This window comes from Trichinella spiralis, assembly GCF_000181795.1.
Source record: "Trichinella spiralis strain ISS 195 chromosome Unknown Scfld4, whole genome shotgun sequence".
Taxonomy (NCBI): domain Eukaryota; kingdom Metazoa; phylum Nematoda; class Enoplea; order Trichinellida; family Trichinellidae; genus Trichinella; species Trichinella spiralis.
Window position 1 is genome coordinate 10,832,432 of NW_003526943.1, and position 18,995 is coordinate 10,851,426.

At 34.1% G+C, this 18,995-nt stretch overlaps 5 protein-coding genes across 5 annotated transcripts; 2 read left to right on the top strand and 3 right to left on the bottom strand.

Annotated features, from left to right (window-relative positions):
* Window positions 1-72: 72 nt before the first annotated feature.
* Window positions 73-4,000, bottom strand: Tsp_06358 (putative dual specificity phosphatase, catalytic domain protein). The gene is made up of 11 exons (XM_003378418.1): window positions 3,832-4,000; window positions 3,707-3,771; window positions 3,407-3,654; window positions 2,479-2,613; window positions 2,260-2,416; window positions 2,002-2,177; window positions 1,785-1,856; window positions 1,659-1,719; window positions 1,436-1,579; window positions 1,279-1,336; window positions 73-1,157 (listed from the first exon to the last, which is right to left on the bottom strand). Exons 1-11 carry the CDS (start codon window positions 3,998-4,000, stop codon window positions 73-75), a joined length of 2,370 nt encoding a protein of 789 aa, XP_003378466.1.
* Window positions 4,001-6,189: 2,189 nt separating this feature from the next.
* Window positions 6,190-8,901, bottom strand: Tsp_06357 (transmembrane protein 170). Its single transcript, XM_003378419.1, has 6 exons — window positions 8,853-8,901; window positions 8,465-8,710; window positions 8,131-8,348; window positions 6,585-6,626; window positions 6,301-6,418; window positions 6,190-6,200 (listed from the first exon to the last, which is right to left on the bottom strand). The coding sequence occupies exons 1-6, from the start codon at window positions 8,899-8,901 to the stop codon at window positions 6,190-6,192; spliced, it is 684 nt and encodes a 227-aa protein (XP_003378467.1).
* Window positions 8,902-9,449: 548 nt separating this feature from the next.
* Tsp_06356 (hypothetical protein) lies at window positions 9,450-12,462 on the top strand. The gene is made up of 12 exons (XM_003378420.1): window positions 9,450-9,457; window positions 9,609-9,677; window positions 10,088-10,241; window positions 10,396-10,509; window positions 10,565-10,766; window positions 10,821-10,943; window positions 11,078-11,194; window positions 11,245-11,567; window positions 11,712-11,845; window positions 11,907-11,922; window positions 12,063-12,107; window positions 12,208-12,462. The coding sequence occupies exons 1-12, from the start codon at window positions 9,450-9,452 to the stop codon at window positions 12,460-12,462; spliced, it is 1,560 nt and encodes a 519-aa protein (XP_003378468.1).
* Window positions 12,353-17,564, bottom strand: Tsp_06355 (DNA replication licensing factor MCM4). The gene is made up of 23 exons (XM_003378421.1): window positions 17,556-17,564; window positions 17,376-17,417; window positions 17,286-17,353; window positions 16,923-17,050; window positions 16,704-16,784; window positions 16,249-16,311; window positions 16,003-16,129; window positions 15,696-15,948; window positions 15,540-15,635; window positions 15,350-15,485; window positions 15,059-15,301; window positions 14,922-15,006; window positions 14,638-14,781; window positions 14,475-14,573; window positions 14,091-14,267; window positions 13,871-13,964; window positions 13,592-13,746; window positions 13,404-13,521; window positions 13,227-13,337; window positions 13,014-13,171; window positions 12,764-12,974; window positions 12,564-12,695; window positions 12,353-12,472 (listed from the first exon to the last, which is right to left on the bottom strand). The coding sequence occupies exons 1-23, from the start codon at window positions 17,562-17,564 to the stop codon at window positions 12,353-12,355; spliced, it is 2,850 nt and encodes a 949-aa protein (XP_003378469.1).
* A 369-nt stretch (window positions 17,565-17,933) lies between these two features.
* Window positions 17,934-18,960, top strand: Tsp_06354 (putative integrase core domain protein; the record flags this gene model as incomplete). The annotated part of the gene is made up of 1 exon (XM_003378422.1): window positions 17,934-18,960. A coding segment is annotated over exon 1 (1,027 nt), but the record flags the coding sequence as incomplete, so codon positions are not given.
* Between the last annotated feature and the right edge of the window lie 35 nt (window positions 18,961-18,995).

An 18,995-nucleotide genomic window follows, 5' to 3' on the forward strand; every position in this document is an offset into this window, starting at 1 on the left:
TTTTTCCTTATTTTGCATCAAAAGCACCTATATATCATCAGTGAACCCGTTTTGAACAGCTGCGTGCTGACATCACGGAGGGAAGGACAAGTGCTTGTACGAATTGAGGTGCACGTATGCGGAATGATCCGCAGAAGCGGAGCTTCTTTTATTGCTTTTCACCGAAGATTCGAAAACGCCGACCAGCGAACGTACCAAAGCACTCTCTTCGCCGTTTGATTTGGGCACATCCATGCAGCAAAGCCGCCGTCCGTTTGTGCCGCTGAAGTTGCCACCGGCTGCAGCCAACTGACGCAACTCCAACGCACTGGCCAGACGTCTCACGCAACCGTCAGAGCCGGAGTTCTTCGCCAAGCATAGCTGCTGCTGCTGCTTATCCGGTCCAGCTCCATTCTTCTTCGACTGCTGCTGCTGCGCGACACGACCGCAGAACGGTTCCGAGTTGGGTCGTCGCTTGACAGCGGCAGATGAGTTGGAAGCATGCCGCCAGCTGGCGCCGTTGGCCAGCAACGACCGCTCAGCTGTGGGCGATGCTTCTTGAAAAACACTTTCCCAGAATTGAGTCAAGCTTCGCTTGTCGCGCTGGCAGATAGCTTGAAAGGTCGGTTGGCCGTTACCACAACGGGGCACCACCAACTGCAGCTGACCGTTGATGTTGCACTGCACGCTGGACCCCTGCAACCCCGACGGCTCGTACAAGCGTGCCGTTCGTTGGACAATACCACCACAGCTGGTCGACTTCACCGTCGTCAGCTCGTGATCAGCTGTTGCAGTTGGACAATGGCCAACGCCCGTCTCACCGTCGTCGGGCAACAACAACTGCTGCTTGTCGTTTTCGTTGCTGCTCGTCACTTCGTCGACAAAACTGACAAGCTGCACACTGCTGAAATTTGCTCCATCCCGAACCGGATGTCGTCCACTGTCGACGACGTTTCGCACAAACAGCTGAGAATGTTCATCAGCTGACTGAAAATCCCCCTCCTTCGAACCTCGCACAATCACACCCAGCTGGTGGGACTTTTTCCCCATAGGATAACTGTCCACTTCCTTGACCAATGATGTTTTCAATATATTCTCTGAAGCGGCTAACAACAACGGCGACCCTCCTCCAACAGAACAACCCAATTCTTCTTCTACTTCACCATCATTTTCTTTTTCTGAATAAATAATATTTTTCGCATATGAATCCACTGAATAGAGATGGTAAAAAGAAAAGATATCTGTACCGTTCGGTTGATCTCTCGCATATTCACCGCCATTCTCGTCCCACAGATTCACCTCGCTTTGCACATTTTCCACCGGCAAATGATTCCACAACAAATTCAAACGATTTCGACTAAAAATAAAACATCACACGCATTAGTAATTAATAAATTCCAACAAAAAAAAGTAAAGACAACAATTTCAAGTAATATATTTTACGTGTGAGAAACACTTGCCTTGCATCCAAAATGCCTTGGTAAATTTTCAACTGTTCCATAAAACCACGATTCGGAGTGATGCAATTGCGCTTATCTTTAACATAATTTAACGCTTCTTCCACCGGCATACCGTATTCTTTCATTGCGTATGCAATTACCTGTTTATCAGAAACAATAATGGATTATTTCTAGATGTATATATTTTATTTGGCAAAAGAATAATAAATTATGAAATACCGTTGATGCCGATCGACTTATACCCTTTTTGCAATGTACAAGGACACACTGGTTGATTTCTCTGATAATATTAACCAACACTGATTCATAGGGTAAATAGATTTTAAAATAAATAAATTTACTCACTTTGCTTTGGCAATAAATTTAAACGTCTCATCCCAGAATTTCAACAGTTCAGTACTTTCATCGTCGGAAATGCTGATTTTCAAATAATGAAACATACCAGGAAAAAAGTTGTCTACCTCTCTTGTCACGTTCAAAATAAATCCAACACTACACAGCAGAAGGTAATAATTGAAGAAAAAACATAATTAATATTCAAAGAAAAAATTATCAAACAAACTTGTTGTGAATCAATTCATCCCAGTTGGAAGCATTCCACTCGGTTCCCAAGTATAAATAGGGGAAAATTTTCGACGGCTTATCCATTTGGCCGAGAATGACAAGCATCTCTTGATCAATGAAATCTTTGTATTCTTTCAAATTCAACTCGAGTCGCTCTTCGAGCTTATTGCGAATCTGAAGATCGTTTCAGAAGAAGAGAATAATTTTAAAGTAAATAAAAACAACAACAACAACAGAAAACAATGTTATTACTTACATCTTTGCTTGTCACTTCGTCCAAATCCACCGATTGCATTATATTTTTCAAAGCATCACGGATCAATTTCTCCGCAGCCGTTCGTTCCGGTGGTTTGTCTTTGAAACGTTCCAAAGTGGAAACTTTGAGATCACAATCGTCTTGATACAAATAGTGCCTGAACAACAAATGAAACATTTTCACAAGCTAAATTTTCGCTTCATTCAAAAAATATCATACCATTCGCTTCTGTATGGTTCCGGCGAACAGACATGCGATTCGTAATACTGAACCCACGTATGCGTAAGACCACCGGGATAATATGGATAATTCAATGCAACTGCATGAACCTTGTGCAACGACTGATATACCGACCTGTATGTTGAAATTACATTTTTAATTACGGTATGTTTTTCATTTTTCTTTTCAAAAATATTTCATATAATAAAATAAAAACGACACAAATGGCAGCATTGAAATTATAGAGTTGCTATTATTATTCTTTACCAATAATATGCGATAATTTAAATATCTGACACATAAAACATCAATAAAAGTGACGTCAATGTACAAGGAAAAAAGTTCAGAAGAAAAAAAAATCAAGTTTTCACAACTGAAAACTACAACAAAGAAAGACCACGCCTTGAAAAATATTAAACAGTGGTTGGTCGTCTGCTGCTAGCCACAAACAGTCAAGCAACAGAAATAACAATTAAAAACGAAGTCAACCAGCTTTTTTCTTTGCTAATTTCTGGTTCCATTTTCTAAAAGGCTTCCCACTCTCAATTTCTCACTTTAAAAAATATCTCTCTACTTGTACAGTAATAATGCTTACAACAACAACAATGAAAATAAGAACACTAATCGAAAGGAAAAAAAGCTTAGTCAGTTTTTGACAACTGCCTGCCTGTTCGACTAAACAACATTTGTATTCGACATGCTGAAAACAAATTTACTTTGTAGTGCAAAAGTGGACTGACTGACTGTCAAATGAAATAAATTAAAATGAAACAATTCCATTTAAATTAATCATATATTGATCGCTGACTAATCAATTTACACTAGTTTAAATGTAATTAAGAAGCAGAACAAATGGAAACAAAATTCACTTATTACTTGCTTATAGAAGGTGTTTTCAAAGAAAAGACAACTCGATAAATCTTACCACATGGCTTGAACGGATATTGGCTTGAAAACGTGCTGACAGTGATCCGATTCGATACAAATTCCTCCATCGCTGTCCAGTGAGATTTTCGTACTTGCCCAAATTGGTAAAACGAGTCCAATTGTTGGATTCTGATCAGGACCACAGTCAATTCCAATTACAACAGATTCTTGATTATCCTGCCGACCTACGGTCGAAACGATTGCCAAATATCTTGTATTTTTACCAACAAAACTGCTCAATTTCACTGCCTTCAACAAATTTGTTAATAATTATAATAATAATACTGCTTTTATTTAGTACCATTTTCAACGTGTCTTGGGAACGCAACAGCTGAAGCATAGTTTGTAAATGTTGCTGGATTTCCCCTAGATGAAGATGAAAAAAGAAATGTAGCCAAAATAGTAAAAAACCATCATCTCAATTACTTCCTCCGCCTTCTATGGAATTGGACTGCACAGGCATCATACATTCGTGCTTGGGCAAAATCACCGCCGCTCCTCGTACGGCAAAATAACATTCACTGTAACGGAAAACGGAAACAACATTTGAAAAAGAACTATTCAAACAATGATTCAAGTGAAACAAAAAATCCATATATACACATAAGCAGTTAAATAAATTTTACAAAACATATTTCAAAAATGAAAAATATATTATTCAAAAATTCATCATTCCACTTATGATACTCAATATTGAGATAACAATTGTAAAACGTGAAAAAAAAGAACAAAAATTTTTCATCTTTTCACAGTTATGTTAAATACACTTCTGTACTTCCGTATATATACATATATATATATATATATGCATTGCGTCACTTATGACAAGCCTGCAACAGAACGTCACCACACACACACACAGACACACAACAAACAGATCTGATTGGACAACGAAACAAAAAGTAAAATAAAATAAAACACGTATAACAATGAAGTTGTAAAAAGATGCTTTTAAAATACAGACAAAGGTTTGTACAACGTCGAAAAAATTTAAATTCTATTTTGACAGAAAAAAGATTTTTTTGTTAAATGAAATTCACTTTACATACAAAGGTTATAGAAATTAAGCATCGTCTGTGTGTACTGGGGTTTGATAGACAACAAAAGATATTTGAATAATAATAATAAGAAGAACTGCTATTCTTGGACAATATCCTCATAAAATAAAACAAAGCAATACTTGACAGATAATAGTAATAATTAATGCGCATAACAGAGAGGTCAAAGTCAACAACAAACAAACAGCTTGCAATACTGTAAGCAATGATGTTGAGCAGTCAGTCAGTCGATTTGCCTCGGCTATGATTGAACAAAAAGGTCAACAGCCTGAAAATTAACTCACCATGAAAAGCACCACCAGTTGTGTTAGCTTCAAGTGATTCAAATTTTACACCAAATAAAACATACAAAAGGGAACAATTTATAATAGAAATGGACAATTTGGAAAACATTTTTTCTTCAAAGTTGACAAAAATTAAAAATTTCCACCCATCAATTAATATATTATATTAAATTTGAAGTGCACAAACAGAAGAGCGTAGTGAATTTTCAATAAAACTAGCAAACGAGCAGCTGGTTCACCAAGGCCACACCTCACACCAGTGGAACCTCTTCAACTTCTTCTGTCATAACAACACCAAAACCATCGCAAAATATGAAATGTGAAATTTTTTCAATTTTAATTCTATTCGGACAACTTTACAAAATTGTCGTACAAATCAATCTTGCTTGCCACAGTACAACATTTGCAAATGTGCAATGTGCAAGCAAAAATTAATATGCTAATCGTTTCGACGACCACAGCAACAAATGATCGAACAGACAGATATCAACGATGTTGGTCTTTTGTTTGTTTCCTTGAAAATCGAATCTCATCAGAGCAAAATGGTCGCTTTGATGAAAAACTGCAAACCCCCTTTATACAAAATATTCAGTAATTTGATTCAAAATTCACCATCACACACATTCAAAAATCCAATAACACGCAATCAATATCAAACATACAATAGTGCCGAGAATGCTTGGCACGATTAAGCATAAATCAAACACCAAAGCCCGTCCTGTTCACGTACTGGCACACATTATTAAAGTCAACATATGCAAATAAATAAACACATCGTTGAAATATCAACCGCACATCGACTACAACTTTGTATAAAATATGAGATCATTTTTTCCTTTTTAAAAACTTAGCTTTTAGCATCTTCAAGACTTACTCACGAAATTAATTTTGTTCTTCTATATTGTTACAAGTGGAATCTAAAGAGAAAACTTTCATTGAATCTACTACAACTTCAAGTTCATATGCCCTGGATCACTCAACCTCAGTGTGTGTACATTCAATTTCAGATGACTGAACACCATTTTTCAAATAGCAATTCATTGAAATGTGATTGAACAAACTTAACACAAATAAATAAATAAATAAATAAATAAACATTAATTCAGGGTAATTAAGACAAAAATTACAAAACACAAAACAATTTAAATTCACAGTGAAGTTTTTTTTAAAAAATAGTACATACCTTTGTGATCCTCCGTAACTTTGTATATCGTGCGAGCTAACTGTAGTTTCCGATAAAAGATGACAACCATCATTTCCATCATCCTGAATCAAAAATTAAATTAACAAAATAAAACAAACAATTCATTAAAAAAAGAAATAAATAATAATTTGTGTACTTGAATCAATTCAATTGTTGAACTTGGAGTAGGAGAACGCTGTACAGTCAACAAAGACATTTTTTTCAAGCCACAGTTTCAATTAATTTTTTTTTTCAAAATTCAAATCGAAGCTGAAAAACAACCAATCTTGATTTTATTTGCAAATTAAACACAACACTCCACTCAAATATTTCATTTATAAAAAATTTTAACTGCTCAACATAAAAAAACTTTCAATTGTTTTCAGATTCAAATTTATAACTGTCATATGCACAATTGGTAACACTGTTTTGTAAAAATAACAATTATTTTCCATTGAAATATAACGTTTCTTCTTCCATTTACTCATCTAAATATATAAATGACAAAAATAACTTAAAAATAAATAAAACATTTATTTTAACTTAAAAACAATCTCAAATGATATAAAAAGTGAAAAAGACAAAATCATTATTTTATTTAAAATCTTTCGTCAAAACAATAACTTACATGTGTACTAAAACATTAGCTAAAACCACGCAAACTGCGACAGTGTCGCCACAGCAAACTGGCGAGATCTTTGTAAATGGTTAATTTCAATTTCTTATTTTTTCTCTTTTAAAATGTCACATCGATATGGCAACCATTAAGCACGACCCCTGTATAAAAGGGAAAAAATTCAAATTACGACAAGAACCAGGAACCTTTCCAAAAGCATTACCTCAATAATACAGTGAATAAATAAATAACAAAAAAGAAACTCGCAATGAAAAAGTAGAGTAGCACAATGTCATCATCGATTAGATTATAACGATTCCAGTTTCATCAATAACATCTGATTTACAAATTATTCCATTTGAAAAAGACTGCATAAAATGGGACTTTTGTAACTAAAGCTAACAAAAACGTCATCGATCAATGGACAAAGTTGAGACGATTCTCAATTTCAAAGCAACATATAAACACGAATATTGACTGAAGATTCAAAAAAGAAACAATACTGCTTCTAATTTATTTAAATCAAATAACAATACAAAATTTATATGAACCTTCAGCAAAATCAGCATTGCATATGTTTACGTTGGAAAACAGAAATTCGCACCATAATTTTAATAATCGAACTGTATTCAAATATAATTTCCACCTTTTGGTTTACAGCAGTACGCCAATAAAATCATAAAGCATATAATTTTAAATACAAAAATATGTACATCTATATAAACATTTACACACGAGACAGTCATAATACATAACAACAATGGTACGAGGAATGCAATACGTTATAGTAAAAACTGAAACGCAAGTATAAACTTTATTTGTAAATATGCAACTGTCAAATAAACATTCTACTTATAGTACCGTTAAACGCAATTTCAAATTAAACAATCATCCAATAATTTGTGCTATCATAATATATGAATTTAACATTATTAATTGCACCTACAATATTTTATAAGAAAACATTAAACCAGAGATTGTTCTTTTAATAGTAAATCAATTTCCTACGCAAAATCATTTAGAGTACTGTATTTTGTATTTGCAATGTTACAGTATTGTAATACGGAGAAAATTAATTTATAGTCACAGTAATTTTTGACTTCAAATGAAAACAGTCATGCTAATTGAATAATTAAAAAAATAATCAGGCGCTACAGAATGCCATTACAGTATGAATTGCTTAATAAAAATAGAAATTAAATTTCATTGCGAGTTTATTTATGAAATTATTTTTTTATTTTATTCTAAATAAATATTATAATTCTAAGGTAGTCAAATTCACATAAAGTAAAATTTTTAATACGTCCGTCAGGCTGGTGGTTTACAATAATGCAAATTAATACAGTTCATATAGGAAATTTTGCATAAAAAAATATAACATACAATTATACGCCAGATGAGATCTATGTAAGTATCATTGTGCATTAAAAGCTTTTCATTTCACGTTCAGCGTAACATTTGTTGGTTGTTACATTTATAGATAAATCGGAGCAAACTGCTTATCAAAAGCAATATCAGTTTGCACAAAGAAATGCACACTTGCACTGTAGATAATGATCTTTAAAGGGAGGAGTAATTTTTTACGAGTGAACTTATCAGAAAAATTAAAGATTGCGACACTCCTGTTACAAGTGCATATAGAGCAGGCATTTGCTGACTGCTGTTGTAGAAAGTCCATGCTATGGTTGCACTGGTTATTGAACCCCAAGTTATAGGACCAATAGCACCGAATAAAATAATCACTAAATCGTACCAGTAGAATACTCTGTGACGACGAGAAGCCACTACAGCAATAAGACAAGCTATAAAATGAATAAACATTGAAGACACAAATGCCCAAAAAAATATCTGCATCCACATTTCTGAAACAATACAAATTAAGAGCAAACATCATGTAATAAATAAAACAACAGGTAACCGGAAAATTTGTCCAACTGGTGTGAAATGTGTGAAGAAGCCACCTGAATGTATTGTAAAATTTCGTCAGGAGTCATCCATAAAGATTTTGCATATTTTTCTTTTGATTTAAAATCAGCTGTATCAGCTGCGGTTTCATTATCTTCAGTAAAGGAAGATGCGGCGATCTCAGGAATATTCATGCAAACAGAACAGTACATTTCCTCGAGTGTATTTTGAATTGAATGCAAATTTGAAAATAATATAACTTTAAAATAAACAAATATCAATGCAAATCAATTCAAGTAGGTAAATTTTTCATAATTTGAACACTCATAAACAACTGCTGCCATCTTTGCAGCGTGGTTATTCTGATTGATTAAATCTGATTCGTCCGTCGTAACTCCTACTTTTCTGCACTGCTCTAGTTTCGTCGTTCATTTGCACTAACGTATTCATTTCATATTTATGCTACTTGAAATATAAAGAAAAGTGAACATAACTGAAAATTAAAGGATCCCAAAAGTATTTTTAGCACTGAAATACAATAATAAATAGAAGCTTCTTTTGTCATTTATTCTTAATGTTATTGTTGAAAAAACTGCTCATCTGTGATATCTATTAGGATATTTGTTGAAGAAATCAATTCAAAAATCGATCCAATGATTAAGATTTTGCAAATGCTTAATGAAACGGAGAACAATACCAAACTATGAAATATATTGAACGTTTGTTTCCATAGCGTTGCTTCACTTATTAGAAAATCAACAATTCCGGTGTGTTAAATTTACCGTATACCGACGACCTCTCTATAAGCTAAAACATCGCAATATCTTTTACAAAGATACAGAATAACGAAAAGGAGGTGGTATAGAAAAATTGACATTACTGTCAAATCAGAATTATTTTATACTTGCGTGAATTACGTTAAAATAAAAACTGACATAAAGTATTATAATATACAACATTATATCATTCTGTTTCAGTAATGAATGCAGACTATCAAAATGAAACTGTAAATTTTATATTACCTGAAAATCTTTTGCGGTAGTCGCGCATAAATTTGTAGTTTTATTCTTAATTCATAGTAATAAAAAAATTTATTTCAATACGTTAAACTGAAATATGTTATTTTATAAACGAAATATTCTATCTTTTTGTATAAGATGTATTTTGAAAGATAAGAAGCAGCTTTACAAAAGTAAATCCAGTGCAATTCATGTGGAAAAGCAGAGGTTAGTTTGATACATTAATAAATTTTGTTGTTTTTTTTCAAAAAAAGATACTAATTTTAATATTTATATTTGATTTTTGAGGTAGAATCTCATAAAAGAATTCAATTTTTAAATTGTGCCAAATTATTGCTTTGAATTCAAGTTAATAATAATTTTGAAGTATTGTATGCGCTGTTTTTTAAAATAATTCCATGTATATCATGTTCACAACTAAAAAGAAGACATTTTAATCGTAGAATAAACATTGTAGTTGTGTTTGATAAAGCATTGCCAAATAATTTGAATATAATGTTTATCAATTTTTAATTAAATAGTATTATTATTTATGCGATATTTTCTGTGAACTGTTAAAATTATTGTATTGATTTATTTTTTTGTATTTTTACATGTTTTGAGCAAATTAATTTTAGTGATTGGGAAGCAGTAATTGGTTTAGAAATACACGCTCAAATTAATAGCAAAACAAAGCTCTTCAGCAATAGTATCTGTGATTCAGAAGCACCAGCAAATACTTTAGTTTCGCCGTTTGATATGGCAGCTCCTGGGACAATGCCAGTATTCAAAGTTTAAAATTATTCAACTTCAGCATTATTCAAATATTCAAAACTGCGAACGTTAAATTTTATTAACTTCTTTCATTGCTTTATTTATTGACTAGTAGTTAGTTACGTCTGCAATGATAAAATAATATTTTATATTCATAAATTTCTGTTATCAGGTGTTGAATAGAAGGTGCGCTGAAGCGGCTGTACTTACCGGTTTAGCATTAAATTGTTCAATTTCTCGTTGTTCAACTTTTGATCGCAAGCATTATTTCTACCCAGATATGCCAGTATGTGATTTTTTATGATGTATTTTGTCGAATATTATTATTTTATATTATTTAGGCAGGTTATCAAATTACGCAATATTTTCAACCAATCGCTAAAGATGGTTATGTTGAATTTTACGTGAAAAATCACGACAAAGAAAGCAATGAGCTGTATCGAAAAAGGGTGAACATTTTACGTCTGCAACTTGAACAAGACAGTGGCAAACTTTTCTCGAATGAAGCCAACGATTGTATTTATGTTGACTTAAATAGATGTGGTAAATTTTTTATTATTATCAGAGGAGATGATTATTATTTCTTTTAATATTCAGGTATAGGTTTGATGGAAATTGTTACTGATTGTACTTTGAAAAATGGCGCTGAAGCGGCTGCATTGGTTAAAGAATTGCAGATCATGATGAAAGCATTGGACACATGTCGTGGTAGAATGGAAAGTATGCTTATTTATTAAAATAAGCTTTTTTTAAAAATATGCCATTAGTTAAATCAGACTATCAATTATTGTAATTAACGTTAATATGAATAAAAAATCATAATTTTAACGTTTAAAAGAATTTTGATTTTTCAGGAGGAGAATTTCGCGTTGATGTGAACGTTTCAGTTCGTAAATGTGGTGAAAAATCATTAAGAGTTCGAACAGAGTTGAAAAATTTAATCAGTTTCCACTTCATCTCCAAAGCTATTGGTATTCAATATTTTTCTTATGCTTATTTATTTATTGGAATTTATTTTCAGATGTAGAAATTGCTCGTCAAATTGAACTTTACGAACAAGGCGGTGAAGTGATCAATGAAACAAGATCTTACGATAATCGAGCAGGCAAAACTATACCCATGCGTGACAAAGAGGTCCATCAAGATTATCGCTATATGCCAGAACCAAATCTCCCTCCTTTGCTTGTAATTGGCAATGAAGAAGAGGATCAAAGTCAGATTTCACAAGCAAATTTTGTCAACATTGATAAATTGAAATCAGCACTTTTGTTGTTGCCGAATATTTTGAGAGACAAGTGGATTGAAGTAGACAAACTTCCATTATCATTAGCATGTTTTATATACGTAAGTGAATATACATATATGTAAAGTTATTATTGCTGTTTCTAATTTTTACACATTGAATAAAAGAAGTTACCATCTAATGCTTTTAATATAATTTTTAATGTATTGTTGTGATTTACTTTGTAAAAAAATTAAATTATCAAGGATGAAGCTGTGCTACGTTCGTATTACACTGAATGCGTGGATGTTCGATGCTTGGATCCAATTAAAGTTGCGAATATTTTGAAAAATGATCTTCAATTTGCATTAAAAACGAAACGTATGGACATTAAACGCTGGTGATTGTAAAGCTATTAATTCTTAATATATTAAAATTTATTATTATTATTAAAATTTCAGCAAAATCCCTGCTCAAGTGATGTCTTCATTGGTCGAAATGCGAATAAGGGATCAAATTTCTGTAAAAAATTTCAGTCTGGCAAGCTTTCTTTAATTAATTAATATGCAATACATTATTGAAATTGCTCATTTTTATTTTTCTTCTTTTTGTTTAAGGTGATTGACATGCTGTTAAATGAAGACCAACGATCTCCAGGACAAGTACGTATAAAAAAAGTATTTTCCAAAATTATTAAAAGTGTATTTCAAATTTTAAAATGAATTATTGTTATACATGGTATTCACAAATTTAAATTAACAGATCGTGGAAGACTTGCAATTGGCCAATATTGATGACGATCAAGAAATTTTTAAAGTATGTGAGGAGGTTCTGAAAAATGAAACGGAAGCAGTGATGAAATTTAAAAGTGGGAAGAGTAAAATTTTGTCAAGATTTCTTCGCCTGGCTAGTGTTCAGCTACGCCACAGAACATCGCCAGAAAAGCTGGAAAACATATTTTTACAACTGTTGAACACAAATCGACCCAAAGACGAAAACACAAAACAAGCCACTTGAATCTGTGATGCTTTAATTATTAAAAAAAATCATAAGAAGAATACAATTTTGTTATTTAAAACAAAAGTTTGAAAATAATTTGCATATAGTTATGCAGCAACGTCGACATCCACGCTCCTGGCAATGGAATCAATAGGTTTGTTAAGGCGAATTTTATTCTGCCGACCTCGTACAATTGTATCGTCTTTGCATAGCTCATTGATAACTTCTTCGAACAATTCACGCCGAATTGTCTTAAAAAGCAAAACACATCAAAAATATTTCATGCACATGCACATGGTGGAGTAAAATTCCATTTTACCATATCTGTACTTTCACGGATTTCAGCTAACATCGTCCTGGGACACATCCAAGTACCAAACGGTTTGCTGGTCAATTTTGCCTTTACAACAATGCGCAATTGATCCATTTGCTTTCGAGCACCGGCCGAAGTGCCGAGAGCCAAAATATTAATGTCCACTTTTCCGGTTGTTGGATCAGTAGCAGATTGTTTCAATGCTTCTTTGTAAAGTCTGAAAAATAGAAGAGAAAAAAAATTCACATGCACATACGAGCATCTCATATGCAAAGTCAACTTGTATGCTTCTTCCACATCTTTTCGCTCAACTACTGGTGAGAGTCGAATTTTAGCTCTGGCTTCTCCTAGGCGAATCAAGCTTTCCAGTTGGCGAGGATAAGCACATATCTGTCCTTGGGAAATGTTTCCACCCTGCAATAGCAACAATTATAAAATTGTATTGTTTTCTTTTTGTTTTGGTCTATACTTTTCGCATTTCGACATATTTTTCAACTAAATAATCTCTGGCTTCTTCATTTAAAATTGGAAAACAAGTTGCTTTTGCGTAAGTAATGTAGTCTTTCAAAAGGGACATGTCCTTTAAAATAGAAAAAGGTATTTATTGTCAACGGATCACGGGATACATATAGAAAATTTTCCTCACCAGAAGCTCACTTTCCGCTTCTTCATACCCTTTATGATAAAGCGACACAAGATGTGTAGCCAATCCTCGATCATAGTATTCATCTTGGGGATCGACCATCAGAAAGATCAAATCAAATCTAATTTACGACAAAATAATAAACATTTAAAATTTTAAAACAAAAAATGCAACAAAAATATTTCAAATACCTGGAAAGAAGAGTGTGAGGCAACTGAACATTTTCAAGTATAGTTTTGTTTCTATTCCACTGACTCTCAACGGGATTGGCAGCCGCCAAGACAGAAGTTCTAGCGTTAAGCTGGCAAACTATTCCCGCTTTCGCTACAGATAAGGTTTGCTGCTCCTAAAATCAGTGCAAGTTGCATGTATCAGTCTTCACAAACATAAATAGCAAATTTAAATAACAGACTCATTGACTTTAATTTAATTTTATTTATTTACTTTTAAAGCGATACAACAACACTTACCATGCATTCCTGCAATACTGATCGAGCTACTTCGTTCATTTTGTCAAACTCGTCAATACAACATACACCATTGTCACTCAGTGCTAAAGCGCCGCTGTAAAGCATATTATTTAAAAAAAAGAATTCAAGAAATGCATATCAATTACATGATCTTATTACATTCATGCAAATTCTTGGATAAAGGCTTAAAATTAAAAAAACACTTGAAAGTAAATCTTACATCTGCAAAACAAAATGACTGGTTTCAGGATCTCTGGAAACATGCGCAGTGAGACCAGCGGCTGAGGAACCTTTTCCAGAAACGTACTGACCACGAGGTAGCAAACGGTAAATGTACTGCAACAACTGGGATTTGCTGGTGCCTGGATCACCACATAGTAGAACGTTGATTTCAGATCTGGAAAAATTATATTTCAACTTTCACTGCTTAACAAATCGAAAAGATCAATTATAGAAGTGCCTGAATTTTCCTCGACCAACTTCACTCAAATCTTTCCTCGTTCCGCCAAACAGTAAATATAAAATAGCCATTTTGATTGAAGTATGCTCATATATGCTAGGAGCTATAAAGATTTATTATGAGGGATTTTTTTGCTACAAATACAGTAAAAATTTACCTAATGCATGCGCAAGCCGGTCATAAACGTCAGGCCGGGATGCCAAGTCTTGAATTTTTTCAATCCTTTCCGGCGTTAACCAGTGTCTAAAAATTTTTAAATTGAATAAAATTTAAACTAACAAACAAAAATAATTTATAACAAATATACTGGTAATCATTTTCTTGAAGCTGAAATGCTTCCATTTTTTGAAAATGCAGAACATCCACGTGAACTTTCAAAACTGGGCGACAACCGCGAAAGTTTGATCTTTCACGAACGGGATTCGCTCGATAAATACCACAAACAGTCACCCTGAGAAACGTAATACGCAGAGCAACATTAGTCTATTTAATTAAATCAAATGTGCAATTATGTTCTGATTATCACAGTTTATACTACAATTGAGAAGATCACTGAGAGAAAAATAGCAAGTGAAACAAAATACGACAAACCTATCTCCAGGTTGTACCGTATCCACCAATGCACCATGTGCATGAAGTGTGATCGAAAGAGGAGCCTGTCCAGGAGGCATTTCATCTAAAATTTGTGTAAATTATTTCAAAATTAAAAGTAAAATAAGAAAAAATACCAGGAAATTCTTGAAGTTTTATTACTTGTCGAGAAAGAAAGAGTGATTTGTTGCAAATTAAAACAAAAGTATTTTTCGTCTGACAACTTTCACAATAGTCGGGTTCTTTGATAAAACCCATATCATTCTCGACCATTGTAAAAGATTTACAAATAGCACATTCGAAAAAACCGCAACGCATCTCTGGTATAATACCTGTAGATCTAGTGACTAACCCGTTCATTGTCACCAATCGATTCACATCTAAAATAATTTTTTATAACTGTTATATGCATAAAGTATTCAACTTACCCTTGGGATCTAAAGCTCTCATGCACTGAATACGATCGCCGTTGTATGGCCTTACTTGAAGTTCATTGCGACGAGCTGTCGGAAAATATTTAGCATATATGTTATTAGCCACAAAATCCAAATATGGAATGACATCCTGAAATTGATATCAACAAATTATTTTTAAAAAAATAAAATCTTATAAAATTACCGCCGGATAAGTAAGAACCAAATAATACAAGGCTTCATCAAATTGTTTCAAATGTTGTAAATTAATTTCAAATGATGTACTCTCAGAGAGATGTACCTTGAATTAAATAACAAATTGATGCTTTAGCTAGGAATAAAAAAATTCATTCAAACGTACATTCTTGAGCAGTTCTAAGTAGTATTTTTCTGTGGATTCCATTTCATCTGTGTCGGATACTTGAAATTCTTCAATAAAATTTCCAAATTTGCCTTCCAAATCAGTCAAACAAATTCCAGTACCCCAAATGAACACACGAGTGCCTCTGCCTGACTCTTGAGATTGAACAATGGAATTTGAATTGACTGTTGGATTCATTACTGTACGGCGAACTGGCATGTTGTTCACAACGTCAGATAGAAATTCAGGTTGTCTATAATGTTCTTTTAGCTATTTTTATTCACATAATAATAATTTTAAAATTTACCCCAAATTAACGGTGACAACTGCCTCTGGTGAAGATGGTCGCTGGTGTAATAATTCATCCAATTCCAAATCTTGGAAATCACTCTCAACAATTTCTGAATTAGATGATTGCGAGGATCTAACAAAATCTGAATAATAAAAACCACTTTCAACTACATTCTCAAAACAATATTAGTCAAACTGATTTAAAGCAAAAAAAATATTTTCTTATCATTTAAAAATAAATACATAAAAATTCATATAATACCAGAGTCCACCTGCTGTTCAGAGTTATTTTCGGATGGAGGAATAATAGATATTTCATCGGCTGCTGAAAAAATTTAAGCAATCAAATCATTTCTTGTTTAACTTGAAAATGCATTTATACAAATTGAACGAAAGTAACACAAAGATTAAGAAAACATAATTATCCAAATATCTATTATATATATATAATTTATTTATATTTAACAGCTGAATTACAATAATGCAATTAAGATATTTTAAAATTTCAGGCATATTAAAACATCTTTAAGTTGCTGAAAACAATTATTTCAAGTAATGTTCAAATAAATAAAACATATGCAAAGAAAAAGAAATCAGTTTAAAATTATATAAAAGAAAGTTGTCACAAGGTTAAATTAGTGGAAAAATTGTGTTCACAGTAACGGCAACCACATTTTTGCAATTATACACAGTAATAATAATAATAATATAATATACCTGAACGTTGCGAAACATTTTGTGAAGCTAGACGACTCTGAGAACGAGTCGATCTTCTACCTAAATACAAAAATGTCAACCCTATCACAAATAAAACATTTTTATAATTATTATTTTAAAATATTTAATAAATTATAAAAACAATAAGCAATAAGATTTCAATGCAGAAATTTCATCAGTATAAAAAAATACTAAATAAAAATGAAACTAAAAATTGACTTGGACTATTCATTCCACTAGAATTCTCGCTTGGAGTACTACGACGGCTACTGCTTGGGCGACTATTCTGGCTTGAGGATGCCCCGCTGCGAGTACTTCTGGGCATAATGGGTGTATTGAATATATTTCTAAATGAAAAATTCAAACCAGGTGAGAAAATTTGGCAAAAAAAACTAAATTTCGTTAGCCGTTCAAATGTAAAATGAAAATGCTCATGGAAAAACAGAAAAGGCATTCCGTATAGTTTCAATAAACATAGTTAAACATAATAATTAAGGACAATTAAATGTTCATATAAATAACTTTAGATAACGAATGATAACGCAATTCGCACTGATAAACAGCCTATTTCGTCAGAAAAACGTTGCAAATGTAATTAAACGATGATGAAAAGTTTCTGAAATGTACAAACTGAAATCAGATACATGTAACTTGAAAAAAAATATTCCAAACCAACACTGACAATCCATTAGCTACCGCCCTAAATACGGTAACCTACAAAAAATGAATAAGTTTTAAAAATGCAGATAATACCAAAAAGTTTGATGATAAATATGCTGTGAAGATTATATTTCCTTAAATAAATCTGTGTAATAATTTTTGTACATGAATAAAAAGAACTTCATAATTTACGGTAAACATTTATATTTAGCTCAAGGTTGATTGCAATATGTAGACGACAGAAATGGGGTCTGTATTCAACAGAGAACCTGAGTGTCATTAATAATACGGTAGACCCGGAAGTGACGTAATAGGGGATTTTGCGTGGTTGCTTGCGAGATAGTGTCGTGGCTTGTCGTTGTTAGTAGTTCGCCTTATAAGTCGGATTGTCTAACACATTGGACACTCCCGGCCTTGCAATAACAACTCAGACATACAGTCCACTAACATCGGAGACGAGTGACTTGTTGTTTCGCTCGTTACATTCTGGTCCTCCGAGCCGGAGTAGTGGAATAATCAAGTAGAAATCTCATCGTTGCAACACACATTCCCATTTTGAGTCGATCCATCATGAAAGCTGAGAGCATAGTGAGCAAGACCGAAGTTCGAAGGGCGAAGCTGCATGTGATGATCGATCAACTGACGCAACTCTGTAAGGATGCGTCACATCCCGATGACCTCCGAGAACTACTTGATGACGTGATGGCGTTTCATGACAAGACGTTAGAGATGCAATTGCAGTTGGAAGCGGCGTTGACGGGTGAGGAGCGAGATCAAGAGGCCAAGCATTGGGTGGCGCTCTCTGAACGGACCCAGATAGCTCGCAGAGAAGCTCGAGCGAGGATTCGACAAATGGAAGGCTCCTTGTCTGATTGTTCAGCTAGCTCCAACGATCTTGGCCCCCGCAGTGACAGCAAGACAGATGTAAAGGAAAGGCTCCCGGAACTGAAGATGCCAGTGTTTTCGGGTGAAGTGCTCGAATTCCCAGCGTTCTGGGACCGCTTTCAGGGATGTGTCCATAATCGGACGGATTTGGACGACGCCTCGAAGTTCTCGTACTTGCTGTCCAGTTTATCCGGTGAAGCTCTGGCTGCGGTTGAAGGGATGCCACGCTCTAGCGCAAACTACTCACACGCCATGGAGTTGTTACAAGAACGTTTCGGACGTACAGATGTCATCGTACGGGAACATGTGAAGGCAATTTGGAACGCCAAACCGTGTAGCGACTCAGGAGCTAGCATACAGGCTTTGGTAGACGAGATAAATCGACATCTCCGATGCCTGACCGCCCTGGGAAAGAATCCGGCAACGGGCGAGATGACGGCGAATGAAGCCTTCCTGCCGCTTCTTGCGGAAAAGTTTCCTGAGGAGATTCGTCTGGCATGGGACGTTCACGTGCAGTCGGTTTCAGGCACGAAAGGGGACTTGCCAGAGTTTCTCAATTTCGCTCAGGTCCGGGCGGCAGCGAAGCGTGCAGCGGCTGCTTCTTCAGGCGGAAGAGGACTCGTCAAGCAGGACGACCCGAAGCAGCAAGATCCCGGTCCAGGTTGTCAAGAGCGGCAGCGAACTCGCCAAACGGAGAAACGGGCGGCAAGGGGTGCCACAACTGTCCTACACGCGGCTGTCAACAGC

Coding starts and splice junctions, on each gene's coding strand:
- Tsp_06356 (XM_003378420.1), top strand. Junction 10,944..11,077: donor ATGTCGTGGTAGAATGGAAA/GTATGCTTATTT, acceptor TTGATTTTTCAG/GAGGAGAATTTCGCGTTGAT. Junction 11,195..11,244: donor CTTCATCTCCAAAGCTATTG/GTATTCAATATT, acceptor ATTTATTTTCAG/ATGTAGAAATTGCTCGTCAA.
- Tsp_06358 (XM_003378418.1), bottom strand. CDS start 4,000: ATGGATTTTTTGTTTCACTTGAATCATTGTTTGAATAGTTCTTTTTCA. Junction 2,178..2,259: donor ACGAAGTGACAAGCAAAGAT/GTAAGTAATAAC, acceptor AACGATCTTCAG/ATTCGCAATAAGCTCGAAGA. Junction 1,720..1,784: donor AAATTTATTGCCAAAGCAAA/GTGAGTAAATTT, acceptor TAATATTATCAG/AGAAATCAACCAGTGTGTCC.
- Tsp_06355 (XM_003378421.1), bottom strand. Junction 15,302..15,349: donor GAGAGCTTTAGATCCCAAGG/GTAAGTTGAATA, acceptor AAATTATTTTAG/ATGTGAATCGATTGGTGACA. Junction 12,473..12,563: donor CCAGGAGCGTGGATGTCGAC/GTTGCTGCATAA, acceptor TAATAATTAAAG/CATCACAGATTCAAGTGGCT.
- Tsp_06357 (XM_003378419.1), bottom strand. CDS start 8,901: ATGAATACGTTAGTGCAAATGAACGACGAAACTAGAGCAGTGCAGAAA. Junction 8,349..8,464: donor CCAGTTGGACAAATTTTCCG/GTTACCTGTTGT, acceptor TTCATTTTATAG/CTTGTCTTATTGCTGTAGTG. Junction 6,419..6,584: donor ACACTGTCGCAGTTTGCGTG/GTTTTAGCTAAT, acceptor TTATATATTTAG/ATGAGTAAATGGAAGAAGAA.